This window comes from Ziziphus jujuba, chromosome 3 (genome assembly GCF_031755915.1).
Source record: "Ziziphus jujuba cultivar Dongzao chromosome 3, ASM3175591v1".
Lineage (NCBI taxonomy): Eukaryota > Viridiplantae > Streptophyta > Magnoliopsida > Rosales > Rhamnaceae > Ziziphus > Ziziphus jujuba.
In genome coordinates, this window is record NC_083381.1 from 14,126,619 (window position 1) to 14,143,732 (window position 17,114).

The window sequence follows — 17,114 nt, forward strand, 5'->3', positions numbered from 1 at the left end:
CATACAATACTCAAAGTCAGGACCAAAAATGGCTACAACAGCAAGCTTAAAGCATTGTTCTTCATCATTGCAGCCAAATTCAACCAAAAAAAAAAAAAAAATTGAAACAGCCACAACACTCAGCATTTAGCATTGAGTACAAAAATAAATAAAAAAACTACTGCATCAAAATGGGTATCTCGAAACATATAAAAAACTGAAATGCAGAAGAAAAAACTTTCCCAGTTTCCACACATATATATTTTTTCTTGGCAAAATGTAAAAGACTAATATAGCACATACATACAGAATTCAATGTAAAATTTGTGAGTATTAATGCATACTTATATATACATATATATACACTGCTAAAGCTATATATATCTGCTACAAGTACTGCTTAATGTTCAACTCCTTAATCATCTGATAAGAAGTCAAGTACCAGTCTGCAAACCTAGCTTCTTCATCATCCCTCGACCTGTACATGTATATGCTGCAAAAATAATAATATCAGTAATACCAAAGTGGCTGCCTTGCATACTCTTTACCTTTTTATTAACATGTGGTATTGGGAAGTTAAAGGAGTTGTTCACCATCAGCTGGGAATATTTCCTTGAGCAAACACGTGAAGGATGTTCTCCCAAATAGGCTAAAGTAAAATGCCAGGTTTACTCAATTGTTCATTCATTCATAGAGGTGAGATTCATCTCTCTTGCTAACAAGCTCGTTTGGGATTTCATTGAATGGAGGTTCAAGCTCGTGTTTAAAGAAAATGGTCTATGGACTTCAGAGCATAAAGAAGAAAGTCTAACAAAACTGATATAAAAAAATAACTAATAAAAAGCAAAAATATGGAAAATGAGTATATAATTCAACCATTAATACATGTATCATTTTATTGTATCAACACAAGTATAACAAAAGACGAAAATGGAAAATCAAAATAAAGAAACATAACATATATATATATATATATATATATATTCAGCAGCTTGACCAAGTGTTTATCATCCATCAGTGGCCTAGTTGTCAATGACTACTGTGAAGATTCTGATTTCCTCTGCATTTTTGCGGTGATTCTTGCTGTTGAATTGAGTAAAATAGCAATTAGTAGCAATTGAATTTAATTACATGATCTTTCCTTACGTAATTATTGTTCAAAACACATGAGAAAGACATAAAAAAAAAAATTAAAAAAAAAATATCTTACAACAATTTACATCTCTGTTATGCTCCAAATTCACCAGCGTGCATAGAAATACCTTCCCATGAAACTTGACCAAAACAGAGCAGTTGGGCCTTGTTGAAAGAGGGTGACATATCCGATGATAAATCCAACCATTAATCCACATCCATATCCCATTACTATCGGTATCCAAGTAAAACTGTCGTCTGATTGTACATCCGAAATTGGTGTCTCCTTGGCATCACATTTCTTTGACAATAATTGAGAACCGCATAATCCTGGATTATCCTCAAAAGATGAACTTGGAAATGTATCCAACTGTCCGCCTTGTGGTATCGGGCCCGTGAGTTGATTTCGAGAGAGGTTTAAATATGCAAGAAATGAGAGATCTGCCAACTGTTGAGGAATTCTACCAGACAACTTGTTGTTTGAAAGATCCAGGGATTCAAGCTCCTTCATTTTTCCAAAAGATGATGGGATGGTTCCTGTGAATCTGTTGCTGGATAGGTTGAGCGCAACTAAAGCCCTCAAGTCTCCTATGCTACTAGGAATTTCTCCATCAAATTTGTTGTTTGATAGGTCAATGGATGTGAAGGCACTTGAGATCGTTTTGTCTTCCATTTCTACTCCCTTGATCACTAGGGATGTAATGTAAAAATCAATCCAATATTTGGATGAAGAATCTCTCAAATATGTGAAGAATGGCTTCTTTTGATCAACATCCTTAACCATCATGCCACCCCAATTTCTAAAGTACTCTGATGGTAAACTTCCATCAAAATTATTGAAAGCTAGATCCACAAATCCCAACTTTACAAAACCCAAAAGTTTATTTGGATCCCATATTGGACCATAAAATTTATTCGAACGTAACACCAAAACTTGCAACTCTGGCAAATTTTGTAACCAAAAAGGGAATCTGTCACTTATCATGTTGTGCCCAAGATTTAAAATTTGTAGCTCACTACAGTTAACCAAAGAATGTGGAAGCTGTTCTTGAAACTGATTATGGCTGAGGTCTAGAAACTTCAAATTATGCATGCCTCCACATGTGAACATCTGGTGTAGACTCCCTTCAAAATTGTTCCGTTTCAGATTCAACGCCTCTAGAGAACTACTGAAGTTGCACAACCATCTGGGAACAGTTCCTCCAAAGCGGTTATTAGAGATGTCGAAGACCTTAAGATTGCTCCACTTTTGAAATGATGGATGAATTCCTCCGCTAATATTATTGTATGAGATGTAGAAGTAGGATATGGACAATGGTGGAACAATAAGTGCTCCATGCAACTTGTTGCCTCTCAAGTCTAGGTAGTCCAATTTCATTTTCCCTTTGGCACCCCATAACCAATTTGGAATTTGATCTTCAATTCTATTGTCACAAAGATGTAGTGACTCTAATTGATCTTGGGCCTTAAGGAAATTTGGAAATTCACTTATGTTGCATGAACACAAACCTAGCGTTTGAAACTTTGGAAGTACTTCAGTTGTACTCAAGTTTGTTATAGATAGCCTATTAAACGAAAGCCATAGCATTTGGAGCTTGACCAGTTTCGCAAATTTGCTTAACTCAACTGTGCCACTTAAGTCGTTGGAGTAAAGGCAAATATATACTAGGTTCACCAATTTGAACATCGACTGGGGAATTTGTCCATTTAATTTGTTGTCTTCCAAATCCAAAACCTCTAGTTGAGAAGAAGAGATATTTTCGATAGAAAGAGAGCCTTTAAACCGATTGTCACGCAGATACAACCGATTCAAAGAAGGCAACATAAACAAAAATGAAGGAATGGCTTCACCCAAGTTGTTAAATGAAAGATCTAAAACTTTCAGTACTGTGAGGTTTCCAAGCGATGAAGGAATTTGACCACTAAAACTATTAATTGAAAGAATTAGATCTTGCAACTGTTTGAGGTTCCCAAGTGAAGCTGGGATTGGACCGCTGAAACTATTATTTGAGAGACTAAAATATTCTAGTCGTGTGAGGTTTCCAAGTGAAAGGGGTATTTCACCACTAAACTCACAAGAATCAAGGGCTAGAACAGTAAGTTTTGCAAGGCTTCCCAATGTAGATGGAAGCTCATGACCATTGAAGTGGTTCAATGAAAGCTGAAGATACGTTAGCTCAGAAAGGTTCCAAATTGAAGGAGGAATAGGCCCCACAAAATTACAATTCCGAAGAGACAATTCATTCAAGGACTTGAGGTAGCCAATTGTTTCCGGCAATTCCCCTGAGAAATTTGTGTAGTCAAGAGCCAACCGCCTTAGAGAGTTAGAAGGTTCAATTAATTGTGGAAGAGATCCAGATAGAAGATAGTTACATGGTAGATGGATGGATTGTATGTTAGGAAGGACAAAGACATTCTCCGGAAACTTGCCATGTAATCCACATCCACCAAGTTGGAGAGATGTCAAAGAAGTTAAATTTGCCAAGGATTCAGGTATTGATGATGAAACGTCAACTTGGTGCAGGTGAAATTGACTTAAATTTGTCATATTTTGGATGATGTTTGTGAAGTCTATTTTTGTGAGATGTAAAAGAGTAGTTTCATCATAACCCTCAAAAGAAGAGAGATCAAGAGAATCCAAATTGGTAAGAAATGAGATCTCAGATGGGATAGGCCCAGAAAACATAGAGAAAGAGAGGTTGAGATTTATTAACCTGGAAAGCTGGCCAAACTCAGAAGGGATGAGGCTGAAACTGAAGTTGTTGAAGGAAAGGTTGATCTCTTGGAGTTGACGCAATTTAAAGAGGCTGCTGTTGGAATGCAAAGGTCCTTGAAGCCAGCTGTTAGCCAAGTCCAGGCCTACTACTTGTCCAGTTTTGAAGTCGCAAGTAACACCATCCCACGAACAGCAATCCTTTTCTGCCTTCCAAAACTTCATTTTCGGATAAGACTCGAAGATATCGGTGTAAAAGGAATATTGATCATATCTCGAACAGAAACGACGATAAGAAGTGAAGTTGGGTTTTTGAAATGCAAACTCATGTTTGAACTGCAACAAAGCAGAGCGCTGGTGAGGGAGGCATAATAATCTTGGTGAAGAGGAAGTGGTAGAGTTATTGGAATAACATGAGACATATGGAAAGCAACAGGAGATGATGATGGTGAAGAGGATCATGATGAAGTAAAATATGAGAGAGTAGTGATGATTTTGGTGATTGATGATGCTCGTCCACATCTTGGCAGAGAGGTAGATGGATTACTTGAACGTACAAGTAGTGCTTGAATTGTGCAGGGATGCAAGGTTAAGGGGGCTTTATATAGATAGATACAAAGCCTTTAATTTCTAGATGTGTTATATTATTATTACTTGAACAGGGTGGTTGTTATCTGAGGAAGATATTATTGGAGAGAGTGACCTAAAACAAATTTTGCAATTTTCACTACCCAAAGAAGATGAGAATTGGATGGCCAGCCCGAAAGTCAAACTCTTTTGCTTAGACTAATCCAGTAGAAGGGGAAGACGGGCAGTGACCTTATTTTGTCGTTATATATGTACGAGTACGACCCTAGCTAGTTGTCATTCTTTGCTTCTACATCACAAAAATCTTTTCTCACTGCTAAAAATATTATCACTAATATAATTACTTCAGAAGAGGTTATTATTTAGGTAATTAATTCATTTGAATGAAATCATAATCCACAAGAAATTAAGCAAGTTCGTATCATTCATTTTTATACGAACAATCATTTAGTAACAGAGATGGTTGCTAAAAGTGCTTTAAACTGCAATAACCCCATAGTAAATGAAATAAAAAGCTTCTAATAATTAATTTATGTAAAATAAATAAAGAAAAATTAAAGATGTATTAAATCAGTATTTTTTTTTTTTTTTTGTTAACGTATAAAATCAGTTAATACTATCATTAATTAACGGCAGTGAACTATATATTGTGTGTACTTGTTATATTTTGAAAAAAACAAAATAATCTATATTTTTTTCAACTCTTTTGTCCTAAATCACAATAAATAGTTTTGTCATGTTATGGTTTTCTTTACTTTCCCCTTTTTTGGGGAAGATTGCGTGTTATTTGAGGCAATCAGTCCACCTGTTAGACTTATATATGCAACCATGCAAATTTGTCAAGTTTATAATTTTGATAGGTTTGTTTTTTTCTTTTTTCTTTGTTGGGATGCTTACTAACTCTTTTTCTGGAAATTATAAATCATTATTCTCTGGATGATACAGATACAGTTTAAATAATTTGGATGGAGCAATTTTTATACCATCGACTTAAAAAAGACGAAAAGGGAAAATCAAAACACAGAAAACTACAAAATATTATTCAGAAGCTTGACAAGCTGTTCATGATGACAAGCTGTTCATGATGCCACAGTTGTCAGCAACAATTCTGAAGATTCTGTTTTCCTCTTCCTCTTTGGTGGTGCTTTGTTTCCATTGACCTCTGTAATAGCATTAATTAGTAACAATCGAAACTAATTTCTTTAATCTTGTTAATGTAGCGCCACAAAATTTCACCTTGGGATTTATTTTCCTACTTTTACTTTCTTTTTTTTTCATTCTCTCCACAAAGTAGAAACTCAAAACTTCCCATATTACAAGCAATGGCCGAAATATCCGAACCACAGTAACGTTATGGTTGCAAAAACACAGCCAGTTTACCTCAGTAATGTTGCTCTCCTCTTCATTTTGATTGAGTCTGTATTCATTCATCCTCCACTGTGTTTCACTTCTCCGATTTCCTGATAATTGAAGTCTATTTTTGAGCCAAATAATCTGCCAATCCTCCTTCACAGGTATATCAGCTTGACGAATCTTCCAAACCCATCAACTTTCTCCAAAATGACGTCTTCTCCATTACTCTTTATTCTTCTTTGGGTGTATAAAAACATGGGTTGCTGTCCATCCCTCAACTGATGATCCTCTGTATCATTACCAAATATATATATGTATAAATTCAAGAAACTCAACAAGCATACATATATATATATATATATATAAAGTTAAAAGCCCATAAAAAAATTGCCAGTGACATCATCAAGAATCTAGAATGAAATCGTTAATTAGTGTCTTAGTTTCAGTGTCTATATTAATAACAAAATTTGAAGTGGGTTGTAAGAAAGAGAAATGGGATAGGAGAAAAAAGAAACTAACAAGATGTTCGGGATGAATGCTGTAGAGATTAGGCTGCTCTGTGATTAAAATCGGCGGAGGTGTATACTCTAATTTATCCAAATCTCAAAGATAAATGATCATTTTTGAAATTTAGAGGCATCAACGAATTCTTTTCGAATTTACGGGAGATAGATGAAATTCTCTCTCAAACATGATCATTACTATAAAATTGGGTTAAATGCACTTTAGGATCATTTATTTTGAGCCAGCTTCATTGAGGTTTATTATTATTATTGTTACCTACAAAATTCTAAAAAGTTACAAATTGGTGAAAAAGACACTAAATGCTAAGGAACATTTATCCATTTTTAATCCTAAATCCATGTTTCTTATTCACAATCTGTATGTACATCAAAATGTGTTTTTTTTTTCATTTTCTTTTTTTCTGGGGAGATTTTATTTGAACCAATACAGTATTTGAGCTTGGAACTCAATTCGATTGGCTTACTCGAAGAAAACCGTGACAACATTTTTATCTAACTCTTTTTTTTTTTTTTTTTTCCTTTTTTTTCCTTGGGTTCCATTGTTATCATCATTTTCCAATCCAAATTCAGTTCCTCCCCGATTCCATTTGTAAACAAATCTCTAAACCTATTAAAACCAAATGAAAGTCAAGAAGTGCTTCAAGCCTCCTCCCAAATAAACGATCAATTTCATGAACCTATTAAAACCAACTCCTGTTTGAACTGCAACAAAGCAGAGCGCTGGTGAGGGAGGCATAATAATCTTTGTGAAGAGGAAGTGGTAGAGGCATTGGAATAACATGAGACGTATGGACAGCAGCAGGAGATGATGATGGTGAAGAGGATCTTGATGAAGTAAAATATGAGAGAGTAAGGATGATTTTGGTGATTGATGATGCTCTTCCACATCTTGGCAGAGAGGTAGATGGATTACTTGAACGTACTAGTAGTGCTTGAATTGTGCAGGGATCCAAGGTTATGGGGGGTTTATGTAGATAGATACAAAGCCTTTAATTTCTATGTGTGTCATATTATTATTACTTGAACAGAGTGGTTATTATCTGAGGAAGATATTATTGGAGAGAGTGACAGGATTTTCCAATTTTGACCACGCAAAGAAGATAAGAATTGGATGGCCAACTTAAAAATCAAACTCTTTTGCTAAGTCTAAGCCAGTATAAGGGGAAGAGGGGCAGCAACTTTATTTCATCGTTATATATGTACGAGTACGACCCTCTTCTACATCACAAAAATCTTTTCTCACTGCTAAAAATATTATTGCTAAAATTATTGTTATTTAAGTAATTAATATATATGAATGAAATCATAATCCATAAGAAATTAACCAAGGTCATATCATTCATTTTTACAGGAATGGCTTGATTGCCTAACAATCATTTAATAGCAGAGATGGTTGCTAAAAATCTTTTAAACTGCAATAATTCCATATATAGTAAATGAAATAAAAAGCTTCTAATAATTAATTTATGTAAAATAAATAAAGAAAAGGTATAGATGTATAAAATTCTTTCTTCTTCTCTTTTTTTTTTTTTTTTTTTGGATTGACGTGTAAAATCAGTTAATTCTATCGTTAGTTAATACTACCATTATATAACGATAATATGATATGTATATTTGTTTTATTTAGGGAAAAAAATAAAAAAATATATATATGTATATATGTACAGTCCATCTATGGTGCGAACGGTCCTCATACGGACCACAGTATTGGTGACAGTTTTTCATAGTATTGGTGACAATTTTCTAAAAAACCATCGTTAATATTATAAAAAACCGTCACTAATACTGCGGTCCTCATACGGACCGTCCTCACCATAAAATTTCCGTATATATGTGTATGTATATTTATATATATTTGTTTAACTCTCTCCGTATATATGTGTATGTATATTTATATATATTTGTTTAACTCTCTGGTCCTAAATCATACGAAATAGTTTTGTGTTATTATAGTTTTGCTTTACTTTCCCCTTTTAGGGGAAGATTGCGTGTTATTTCAGGCATTATGTCTCTATGAACCATGCAAATTTGTCGACTTTTAATTTTGATAGTTTTTTTTTTTTTTTTTTTTTTTTTTTTTTGGGATTCTTGGTAACTCTTTTTTCTAGAAATTATGAGCGATTATTCTTGGATGATAAAGATACAGTTAAGATAATTTGGATGGAGCAATTTTTATATCATCAACTTAAAAAAGAGGAAAAGGGAAAATTAAAATACAGAAAACTCTGAAACCTGACAAACTGTTTATGATCCTGTTTAGTCAGTCTACCTGTTATTATCTGAGGAAGATATTGTAGATGAGTGATCAAAAACACGGTTTTGCAAATTTTTCCACACAAAGAAGATAAGAATTGGATGGCCAACCCAAAAGTCCAACTCTTTTGCTGAGTCTAAGCCAATAGAAGGGGAAGAGAGGCAGTGACTTTGTTTCGTCGTTATACAGGAACGAATACGACCCTAGCTAGTTGTCATTCTTTGCTACAACATCACAATAAATCTTCTCTCACTGCTAAATATATTATTACTAATATAATTATTTCAGAAGAGGTTGTTCTTTATAAAAGGACAAGAAAATTATTTTATGTGGAAAAGTACATGTGCATTGAATACTAAATTGGAACATATAGAAGACTTAGTTACCAAGATAAAGATAACGTGTCTACACATAATTATCTACACTGAACAATCTGATTACAACAAACACCAATATATCATGTGAGGGAAAATATTATGACTCATTATGCCCCGACAAGATTATTGAGCATTTACAAACATTAATCTTGGACCTATTAGAAATAAATGAAGATTTAAAAAGTGGCTTAGTGAGAACATCTGTGAGGTGATCACCACTGCTCACATGAGCAACACGCAAGCAGCCAGATGTTACTCGTTCACGCACAAAATGGAAGTCCGCTCCAACATGCTTCATCTTATAATGAAAAACTAGATTTGAGCAAAGGTAAGTGGCCCCAAGATATCACAATAAACCACTGGTGATGCTGTCAATCCAATACCAAGTTCCTTGAGCAAAGATTCAATCCAACAGATCTCCACAGTGACATTTGCTACTGCTCAATACTTAGTGTTTAGCATTAAGTACGATATTGAACAAAAATCTCCTACATCAAAAAAGCGTAATTCGAAACATAAAAACTGAAATGCAGAAGAAAAACTACTACAATTTCCGCACAAATATGTTTTTTTGGAAAATGTCAAAGAGTGATAGAGCATCTACATGCAAATCCAATGTAAAATTAGAGTATGCATGCATATACATTGCTAAAGATATATATATATATATATATATGCTGCTGCTGCCTAATCTTAAATTGCTTCATCATCTTATGAGAAATATCACTCTGCATCCCAAGCTTCTTCATCATTCCTAGACCTGTATATGTGTATCCTGCACACCACCCACTCATCCACCGGCAAAACAAAAAATTTCAAAAACAAGAATTATTATCTAAATATAACACACACACACACACACACACAGAGACAGATATATATATATATATATATATATATGTGTATATATATTTAATGTAATTTTTACACATCTTTTTACCTTGGTAAAGTTGCTTTCTTCATCATTTTGTCTGAGTCTGAATTCATTCATCATCCGCTGAGTTTGAGTTCTCTGATTTCCAGAGAATTCGAATCTTTATTTGAACCCAATAATGTGCCCATGTTTCTTCTTATCCTTCACAGGCAAGTCAGCTTCAAGTATCTTCCGACCCATCAACCTCTCAATACATTATATATTTATAAATACATATCATTGAAAACCCAGAAAAGAATTCTTTGCATGTATTGAGAGGTTGTAATATATCTGTGCAGGTTTGGTTTTGGGTATTCTGAACAGAAATCCATCTTTCTTCAACCATGATATTAAAGATTTTTAGCTGTTAATTTGAAGGGGAAATCTAAATTTTTGAGACCTGGAAATGTTATGTCTGTGGATTGGAATGTGGTTTTCTCTTTTGCTTGCTGGATGATTATTTGGAAATGATTTTGTGTTGCCTGCAAATCCTGAGGGAAGTCATTTAGAATTATGTTACTCAAATGGTTAAGCAATCTTTCTCTGAATCCTGCGCAAGCTCCTAAAAATATTCAATTTCATATTCAATGGGAAGCTTCTAATGAGGGATGGGTTGAAATCAACTCTGATGGCTGTGTTAAAGAGCTGTCAGGAAATGCTTTGGATGTGGTGGCATTTTGTGCTAATTTGGGGTGTGCTAGTTTGGGATGGTTGAACTTGATCTTTTTTTAATGGGCTTTCTATTGGCTTAGCAGGAAGGCTTCAAAAAATCATCATTGTTGAGCTTGATTCCAGTGTTGTTATGAGTTGGGTCAAGGGTGATCTAAATTCTCTACATGGATCTGATTAGTAAAGATTAGAAAGTTGAAGCTGTTCACATCAACAGCTGCATATTGTTTTTTAGCTAATTTGGGTCATTCTTGCTATAGTATTATCTTATTAGTTTCATTTTCTATTACTTCAAGGTATATTAATTTATCAATTATTAACAAACTATCACTTCATTTAATATCCAAAATTGAATAAACAAATTGCTTTACTATGACTTTTAAAGCTTAGTCAACTCTATTAAAATGTCTAAAATCCCAAGTAGATCTTGTTATACTTATAAGCAGACATGCTGATTATTATAAAATAGCTAAATCCTTGTATTTTTCATTTTGGCGCGGCAAGTTCTGTTTGAAATGATTGGTTTGAGTTTGGAACTCAGTTAGGCTTATTTAAAAGCCTAGGCAGCATTTTCTTTTTTTCTCTTTTTCTTTCTTTTTATTATTATTATTTTTTATGTTTTTTTTTTTTTAAGGATTTTTTTTGGGTTTCATTACTATCACCATTTTCCAACAAGATTCCATTTGAACACAAGTTTCCAAAACCATCACCGAAACCAAATGAACCTTGAAACCTCCTCCCGAATAAATGATAAAATACTTGGAGCTTATTATACCACGAATTGATATTTTTTAAAAAAATGCACGCAGAGGACGGTGTGGAGCTGAAAACAACATTTCTTAAGGATTGATTGTTTTTAGAACAGGAAAGTAGTTTCTTATTAATCCATGTCAAGAAAAAGGCTTAAAACTCTGTAGTTCTATACTTTTTTGTTTTTTTCTTGGTGAATTGTAGTTTTTACACATTATTGTCAATATGGTAAACTACATATACATACTTTACAATATAAACTTTTTCACATATATGTAAACCATTTGGTTCTAGTCTATTTCAAATAATTAACATCCGAATAAAATGTAGAAGGATATATTTGTAATAACCTGAAAATATAATGGTATATATGAGAAAAAAAATAAGAAAATTACATTTTCAACCTACAAGTTAGTGCTTTTAAGTACTGTTTCTCAAATCTCATCTGCCAATGGGAACTCTCTTCAATACAAGACACAATAATTGCTTAAATTCACTGGCTTTTCAAATTAAGGAACTTGAAAAGTTTTGGAATTTAGTCCAAATAAACCTAACCCCACGTATACAGAAACCACTAATTCAACATGATTTTGTTGAAATGCGTGGAACATAAAAAAAAAAGTTAAATTAAAAATTAAAATAAATAAAATAATAAAAAAAGTTTTACCATCAATAGAAGTTTGGTGAAGTGCGGTCCCTTTGCTTATCTAAAATGGGGATTCCACTACCAGCTGTCTAGGAAGAAAAACATTATATTTAATTTACATTCTATGTATATATATGTATATTATAAGTGTGAAAAAGAAAGTGAAGCCTCACAAGGAAGAAACAGAAAGGTCAAGCATGGTGTCTGTCCAAATTTACAGCCTAGTAATTCTGAGCCTTCTCAGTTTCAGCACCGCAGCCTCCTTTGTCGGCTACATGGACACAACCTGCAATGGATCCATAGCAGAGTGCAACAAAGAAGATGAGATGCTGATGGAGTCGGACATAAGCAGAAGGTTTCTTGAACAGAAGAGATACATCTCACCTGGAACTTTAAAGCCAGATCACCCTGTTTGCCAAGGTGCCAGTGGTGAATCTTATAGTAACGCAGGAAGTTGTCTTCCTCCATCATCTAACCCTCATGATCGAGGGTGTTCGAAGATTTATCGATGTCGGTCCCACTCCTGATCAGAGAAAGCTCCACATATATTGTATCAGGCTAAATTTCCATGAAATTGAAGCTTCAAAAGTAACTCAGAGAATCGATCAGATGTAGACATGGAATGAGTTTCATTCATTCTCATCCAACCGCTTCTCCAATTTACTGGAAGCTTCTTTCAATTTTTTGTCTTTTTTCTGTTTTCAACTATGAAATGATTAATTACACTGTCATCAAGATCCTAGGCAGAATAAAGTTTTTATGGGTTTTCACAAAGTTGATGTTTGTTTGAACTTGTATGTCTTATGCAGTTAGCTTCTAGATTTTGCTATTCTACATATATCATCAATGGATTTATCTATTACAGATTTGGTCTCATAGATAGCTCAGCCTTCATCTAACCCTGCAAAGAGTGTTCAATTGTGAATAGATGTGTTATGGACCTAGACAGAAGAAAATAAATAGGTCCAAGGAAAGAATCCAAGAACTAGCTGGAATTTCAATTTTTGATAGTCCAACTGTCTGTAATAGCAGATCAACCAAGCAATTGGACATTGCTGGTTTCTGAACCTTTGCTTCTACTTTATGAAATATCAGAAAGAAAATTAAAAGATCACCCCATGTAAATACAGCCACTTTTGACAAACAAACAAATTGGTTGCAAAAATGCTATAATAGTCAACTAGGTCAGCCAGTTCAATTCATTTTTTCTAGTTTATAGGAAAGTAAAATATTTGATATTGTTATAGTCAATTAAAACCAAGATTAATTTTAAAACCTAATTTTATAATATGATTTATAGAAATCGCACACATATAGAACTCTCCCCGTGTTTTGGTTGGTACATATAGGTTACTGATATTGTCACACTTCTATTACAACTTACAACATCTGAAATTCTTCATTGCAATATTATGGCACATAAGTAACATTAAATCTGACAAGTTAGATTGTGTAAAGTAATCATATGAAAGAAACCAAAACAAATGTAATGGATAAGAGAATTTAAGATCCCCAACTACTTAAAAAATAAACAACTTTTAGAAAAATAAACTTAATATCATCCCAACTATTTAGGGTTAGCAGCATGAGCCTTGTTGCAAAAACCCAAAATATGGTACAAAAGAATTTACAGAGAAGAAAGTGCAAAGCAAAACAAGAAAAATAAAAGGAAGTTATCTAAGCTTGGTACATATTTTACATTACATTCCTTCTTTTTGCATAGAGTAATTTCTGTTGAAATTAATTCTTCGTATGGACGGCTATGCTGGCAAATTTGGCCCAGAGCACAAATGAATTAGGAAAAAATGGTCTCATTCCAGGAAGGCATTAGTGTTCCAAGTGATTCCAAGCCTACTTGAATGAAAGCTTCCATACCTCTCGTACATTAGAGGAACCATCAGCAACTTCAGCAACCATGCTAAAATCCATAAGACCTGCAGGGAATAGGAGGAAAAGCATAACTAATTCAATAGTCCATACGTGCATCGACAATAAAAGAATAGAGGCACAAACAGATCCAATCTCATGAGTTACAAACTAAGCATTTAAACTTTAGACATGTCCCCATCTATTTGAAATTACATCAGCTAATTATAAATAATACATCTTGATAAAAGTAACAACGTGGCCGATATAGGGCACAAGATTTCCTATGACATAAAGGCTTACGTGCATGAACATTAATACAACAACCCGTTTCTACCCTCATCAGCTGACATGATGGCACAGAATAGAGAAAAACCAAACTAAAAGTTTCTTGGCATATCTGTAGTTTTGGGAATATCTATGTGGAATTACTCACCATCTTTCTCCACCACAGATAGGAATCGTCGTGTTCCCCCACCTACCCCAAAATAGTGCTTCTTTGCTGCCATGTACACCAGTCCATGTGGAGAGCTCATGCACTGTAAATTAGACACCATTTGTAAGTTTGAAATGAAAATGACGTCAAAACGATAGCATTAACTCAATAAAGTATTACCTTCTTTATAAGTTCATAGAGACTTCATCTCTACTAGTACTGCCTAATCCTTTAACTGAGTTTTATCTCTTCATCATCTGATGAGAAGTACCAATCTTCATCCCAAGCTTCTTCATCACCCTTCGATCTGTACATGTATATCCTGCATACGACCCACATATCCACCTGCGAAAACAACCAAAAATAAATAAATAAATAAATAATATAATAAGAAGAAAAGATAATCACACACACATACATACATATATATATATATAGATATGTACATGAATTGTAATCTTTACATATCTATTTACCTCAGTAATGTTGCTTTCTTCGTCATTTTGGTTGAGTCTGTATTCATTCATCCTCCACTGAGTTTCACTTCTCTGATTTCCAGAGAATTCGACTCTGTTTTTGTACCCAATAATCCGCCCATCTTCCTTCACAGGTATATCAGCTTGAATAATCTTCCAAAACCCATCAACTTTCTCCGAATTGACATCTTCTCCATCAACCTTTTTTCTTCTCTGGATGTAGGAAAACATGGGGTTGCTGTCCATCCCTCAAATCGTGATCCTCTGCATTATTACCAAACAAATATATACATAATTCAACAAATTCATCAGCACATATATATATATACAATTAAAAGCCCAGGAAAAAAAAAATCAATTGCCAATGACATTAACAAGAATCTAGAACAAAATCCCTAAAATATAAAATCCCAAGATTTTAGTTTCAGTGTTTCAGTCTCTATAGGCAGCATTATACATAACAAAATTAAAGAGGTTACAGCAGTAAAAAGAGAAATGAGATAGGAAGAAAAACGAAACTGACAAAATCATCGGGATGAATGGTTTAGAGATTGGGTTGGTCTGTGATTTCAATGGGGGCCAAGTGGCAGATTCCGCACCTTTTTCATCAAATGCTTGGTGAAGAGCATTTTCCCACTTGGAAAAACCACGAAAGAAGGCATGGCTTCCAGAAGATGATCGAAGATAAGCGTTCCTCTGAACTCTCTATCATGCCGTCTTCACCAAAAAAAAAACACCCCTGTTTTCCCCTGAAACCTCCTGCTCCTCCTCCTCCGTATTTTCTAATTTTTTTTTTTTTTTTTCTTTTGGAATTTGGAGACACCAAAAACAATATATTTTGCGTACGGTAACGAGTGTAAGAACTAGTATTTGTAGAAAGAAAACTTGCCCCGCTTGTGTCCATCTGTGCGTTGCCTAGTGGGACCCGCATTTGCAACGTGGCAGCATCTGGGCGCTGCTTGTGGGACCCACATTGGACCCGTATTCTCAATTTCTTTTACTATTATCCTTTTTTTTATTTTTTTCCTTTCATTAATACTACCTTTGTTAGTCAAACTTTATTTTTAAGGTTAAGTTCACGTATTAAAACGGGATTGGATATTCTTCCTCCATTTTAGATGTATGTTATTCCATTTAATTTGTGTTATTTCTTTGTTAGTATTTTAAAATAACATGGCATCATATCAATGATGGCAAAATTGGAGTAAAAAAAAAAAAAAAAAAAAAAAGAAAATAAAGACATAAGATTGGACCATTAAAATGCTTAAAATGATAATCTCCAGATATGGTCATCGGTATAAAATAGTTTCATCCATAATTTAATTTCCAATCATAATCTATATGTAGATCAAAATGTATTCTTTTGCATTTTCTTTTTTGTTGGAGAAAATTCTGTTTGAATTTTGATAATCTATATGAAATTCTAATTACTTAATTAATTTTTGTATGCATACAACTGAAAACCAGTTTTTCTTCTTTTGCCTCATTAATTTGGTGCTTTTTCTTCAAATTGATGTGTCAAAGCCTTGCACAAGCCTTCCATAAGTAGGTTGATTTGAGGAAGTTTTCTTCTATATTTGTTTATTAAATTTTGATTTTGGCTTTCGTTTCTTTTGTTTATTTTGATGAATTTAAATTTTGTCTTTTAAAAGGTTTTGACTTTCATTGGATGCCAAAAATTGAAAGTCGAAAACCTCAAGTTCAGGAATGCACAAAAGATGCAACAATCTTTTGAAAGGCATAAGAAAGTGAGAGCTTTGAAAAGAATATGTAATCCTACTAAACTTCATTGAAGTTGCTGATGGAGCCTTTTTTAGCTGATCCTCAAAGACAACATCAAAGGGGATTATACACTATATTATGAAATAGCACCGAATATTGGAACTTGGCAAAAATTATTAAATACGTTTTTCTCCATTGCGGCCAAATTCACAAAAACAACTAAAGCGATAGAAAATTAGCAATTCAAAATAAATTGAAACAACTCCAAAACATGTTTAACATCAAGTAGCATCAAGTACCATAATGAACAATAAACAAATAACTCCTGCTCCAAAAAGGTTATATCTCGAAACAAATAAAAACCGAAATGCAGAAGAAAAAAAACTTACAAATAAAGTAATATGCATATGCATGCAAACTCTAATGTAAAAAGTTAGAGAGTATGCATGCATATATAATGATAAAGCTATATTTTTACCACTACCACTGCCTAATCTATATTCTCTATATTTTTTAGAATCTATAGTTTTGATTCCAAAAATTATATTTTTGTGTTTCTTTTTCCTTTTTTTTTTTTAATGTCTTTTGTTTGATTTAGAGTTTGAGAAGTTGAAAAGGTATAAATTTCATTATTTCTTAATTTCTCTTGTTCGATCATAAATATTTGCTTTTATTTTGTACATACCAATTAATTTGCTAGGGTGGGGTATGTTT

General features: G+C 33.6%; 2 protein-coding genes and 1 long non-coding RNA gene across 3 annotated transcripts in view; all 3 read right to left on the minus strand.

The window, feature by feature from the left end:
• Positions 1–796: 796 nt before the first annotated feature.
• Positions 797–4,489, minus strand: LOC132803342 (receptor-like protein 6). Its single transcript, XM_060816057.1, has 2 exons — positions 1,190–4,489; positions 797–1,062 (listed from the first exon to the last, which is right to left on the minus strand). The coding sequence occupies exon 1, from the start codon at positions 4,346–4,348 to the stop codon at positions 1,220–1,222; it is 3,129 nt and encodes a 1,042-aa protein (XP_060672040.1). The 5' UTR covers positions 4,349–4,489; the 3' UTR covers positions 797–1,062; positions 1,190–1,219.
• Positions 4,490–5,422: 933 nt separating this feature from the next.
• LOC132803287 (uncharacterized) lies at positions 5,423–7,336 on the minus strand. Its single transcript, XR_009638359.1, has 2 exons — positions 5,795–7,336; positions 5,423–5,576 (listed from the first exon to the last, which is right to left on the minus strand). It is a non-coding gene; the product is annotated as an uncharacterized LOC132803287 (long non-coding RNA).
• Positions 7,337–13,366: 6,030 nt separating this feature from the next.
• The window catches only part of LOC107406370 (uncharacterized), a 50,394-nt gene continuing 46,646 nt past the window's right edge, over positions 13,367–17,114 (minus strand). The window contains exons 8-9 of the mRNA XM_060815845.1: positions 14,203–14,305; positions 13,367–13,834 (exon numbers count right to left, since the gene is read on the minus strand). Of these exons, the coding sequence (XP_060671828.1) occupies positions 13,752–13,834; positions 14,203–14,305 (186 nt within the window). The 3' untranslated portion in view covers positions 13,367–13,751. The remainder of the gene's footprint in view (positions 13,835–14,202; positions 14,306–17,114) is intronic.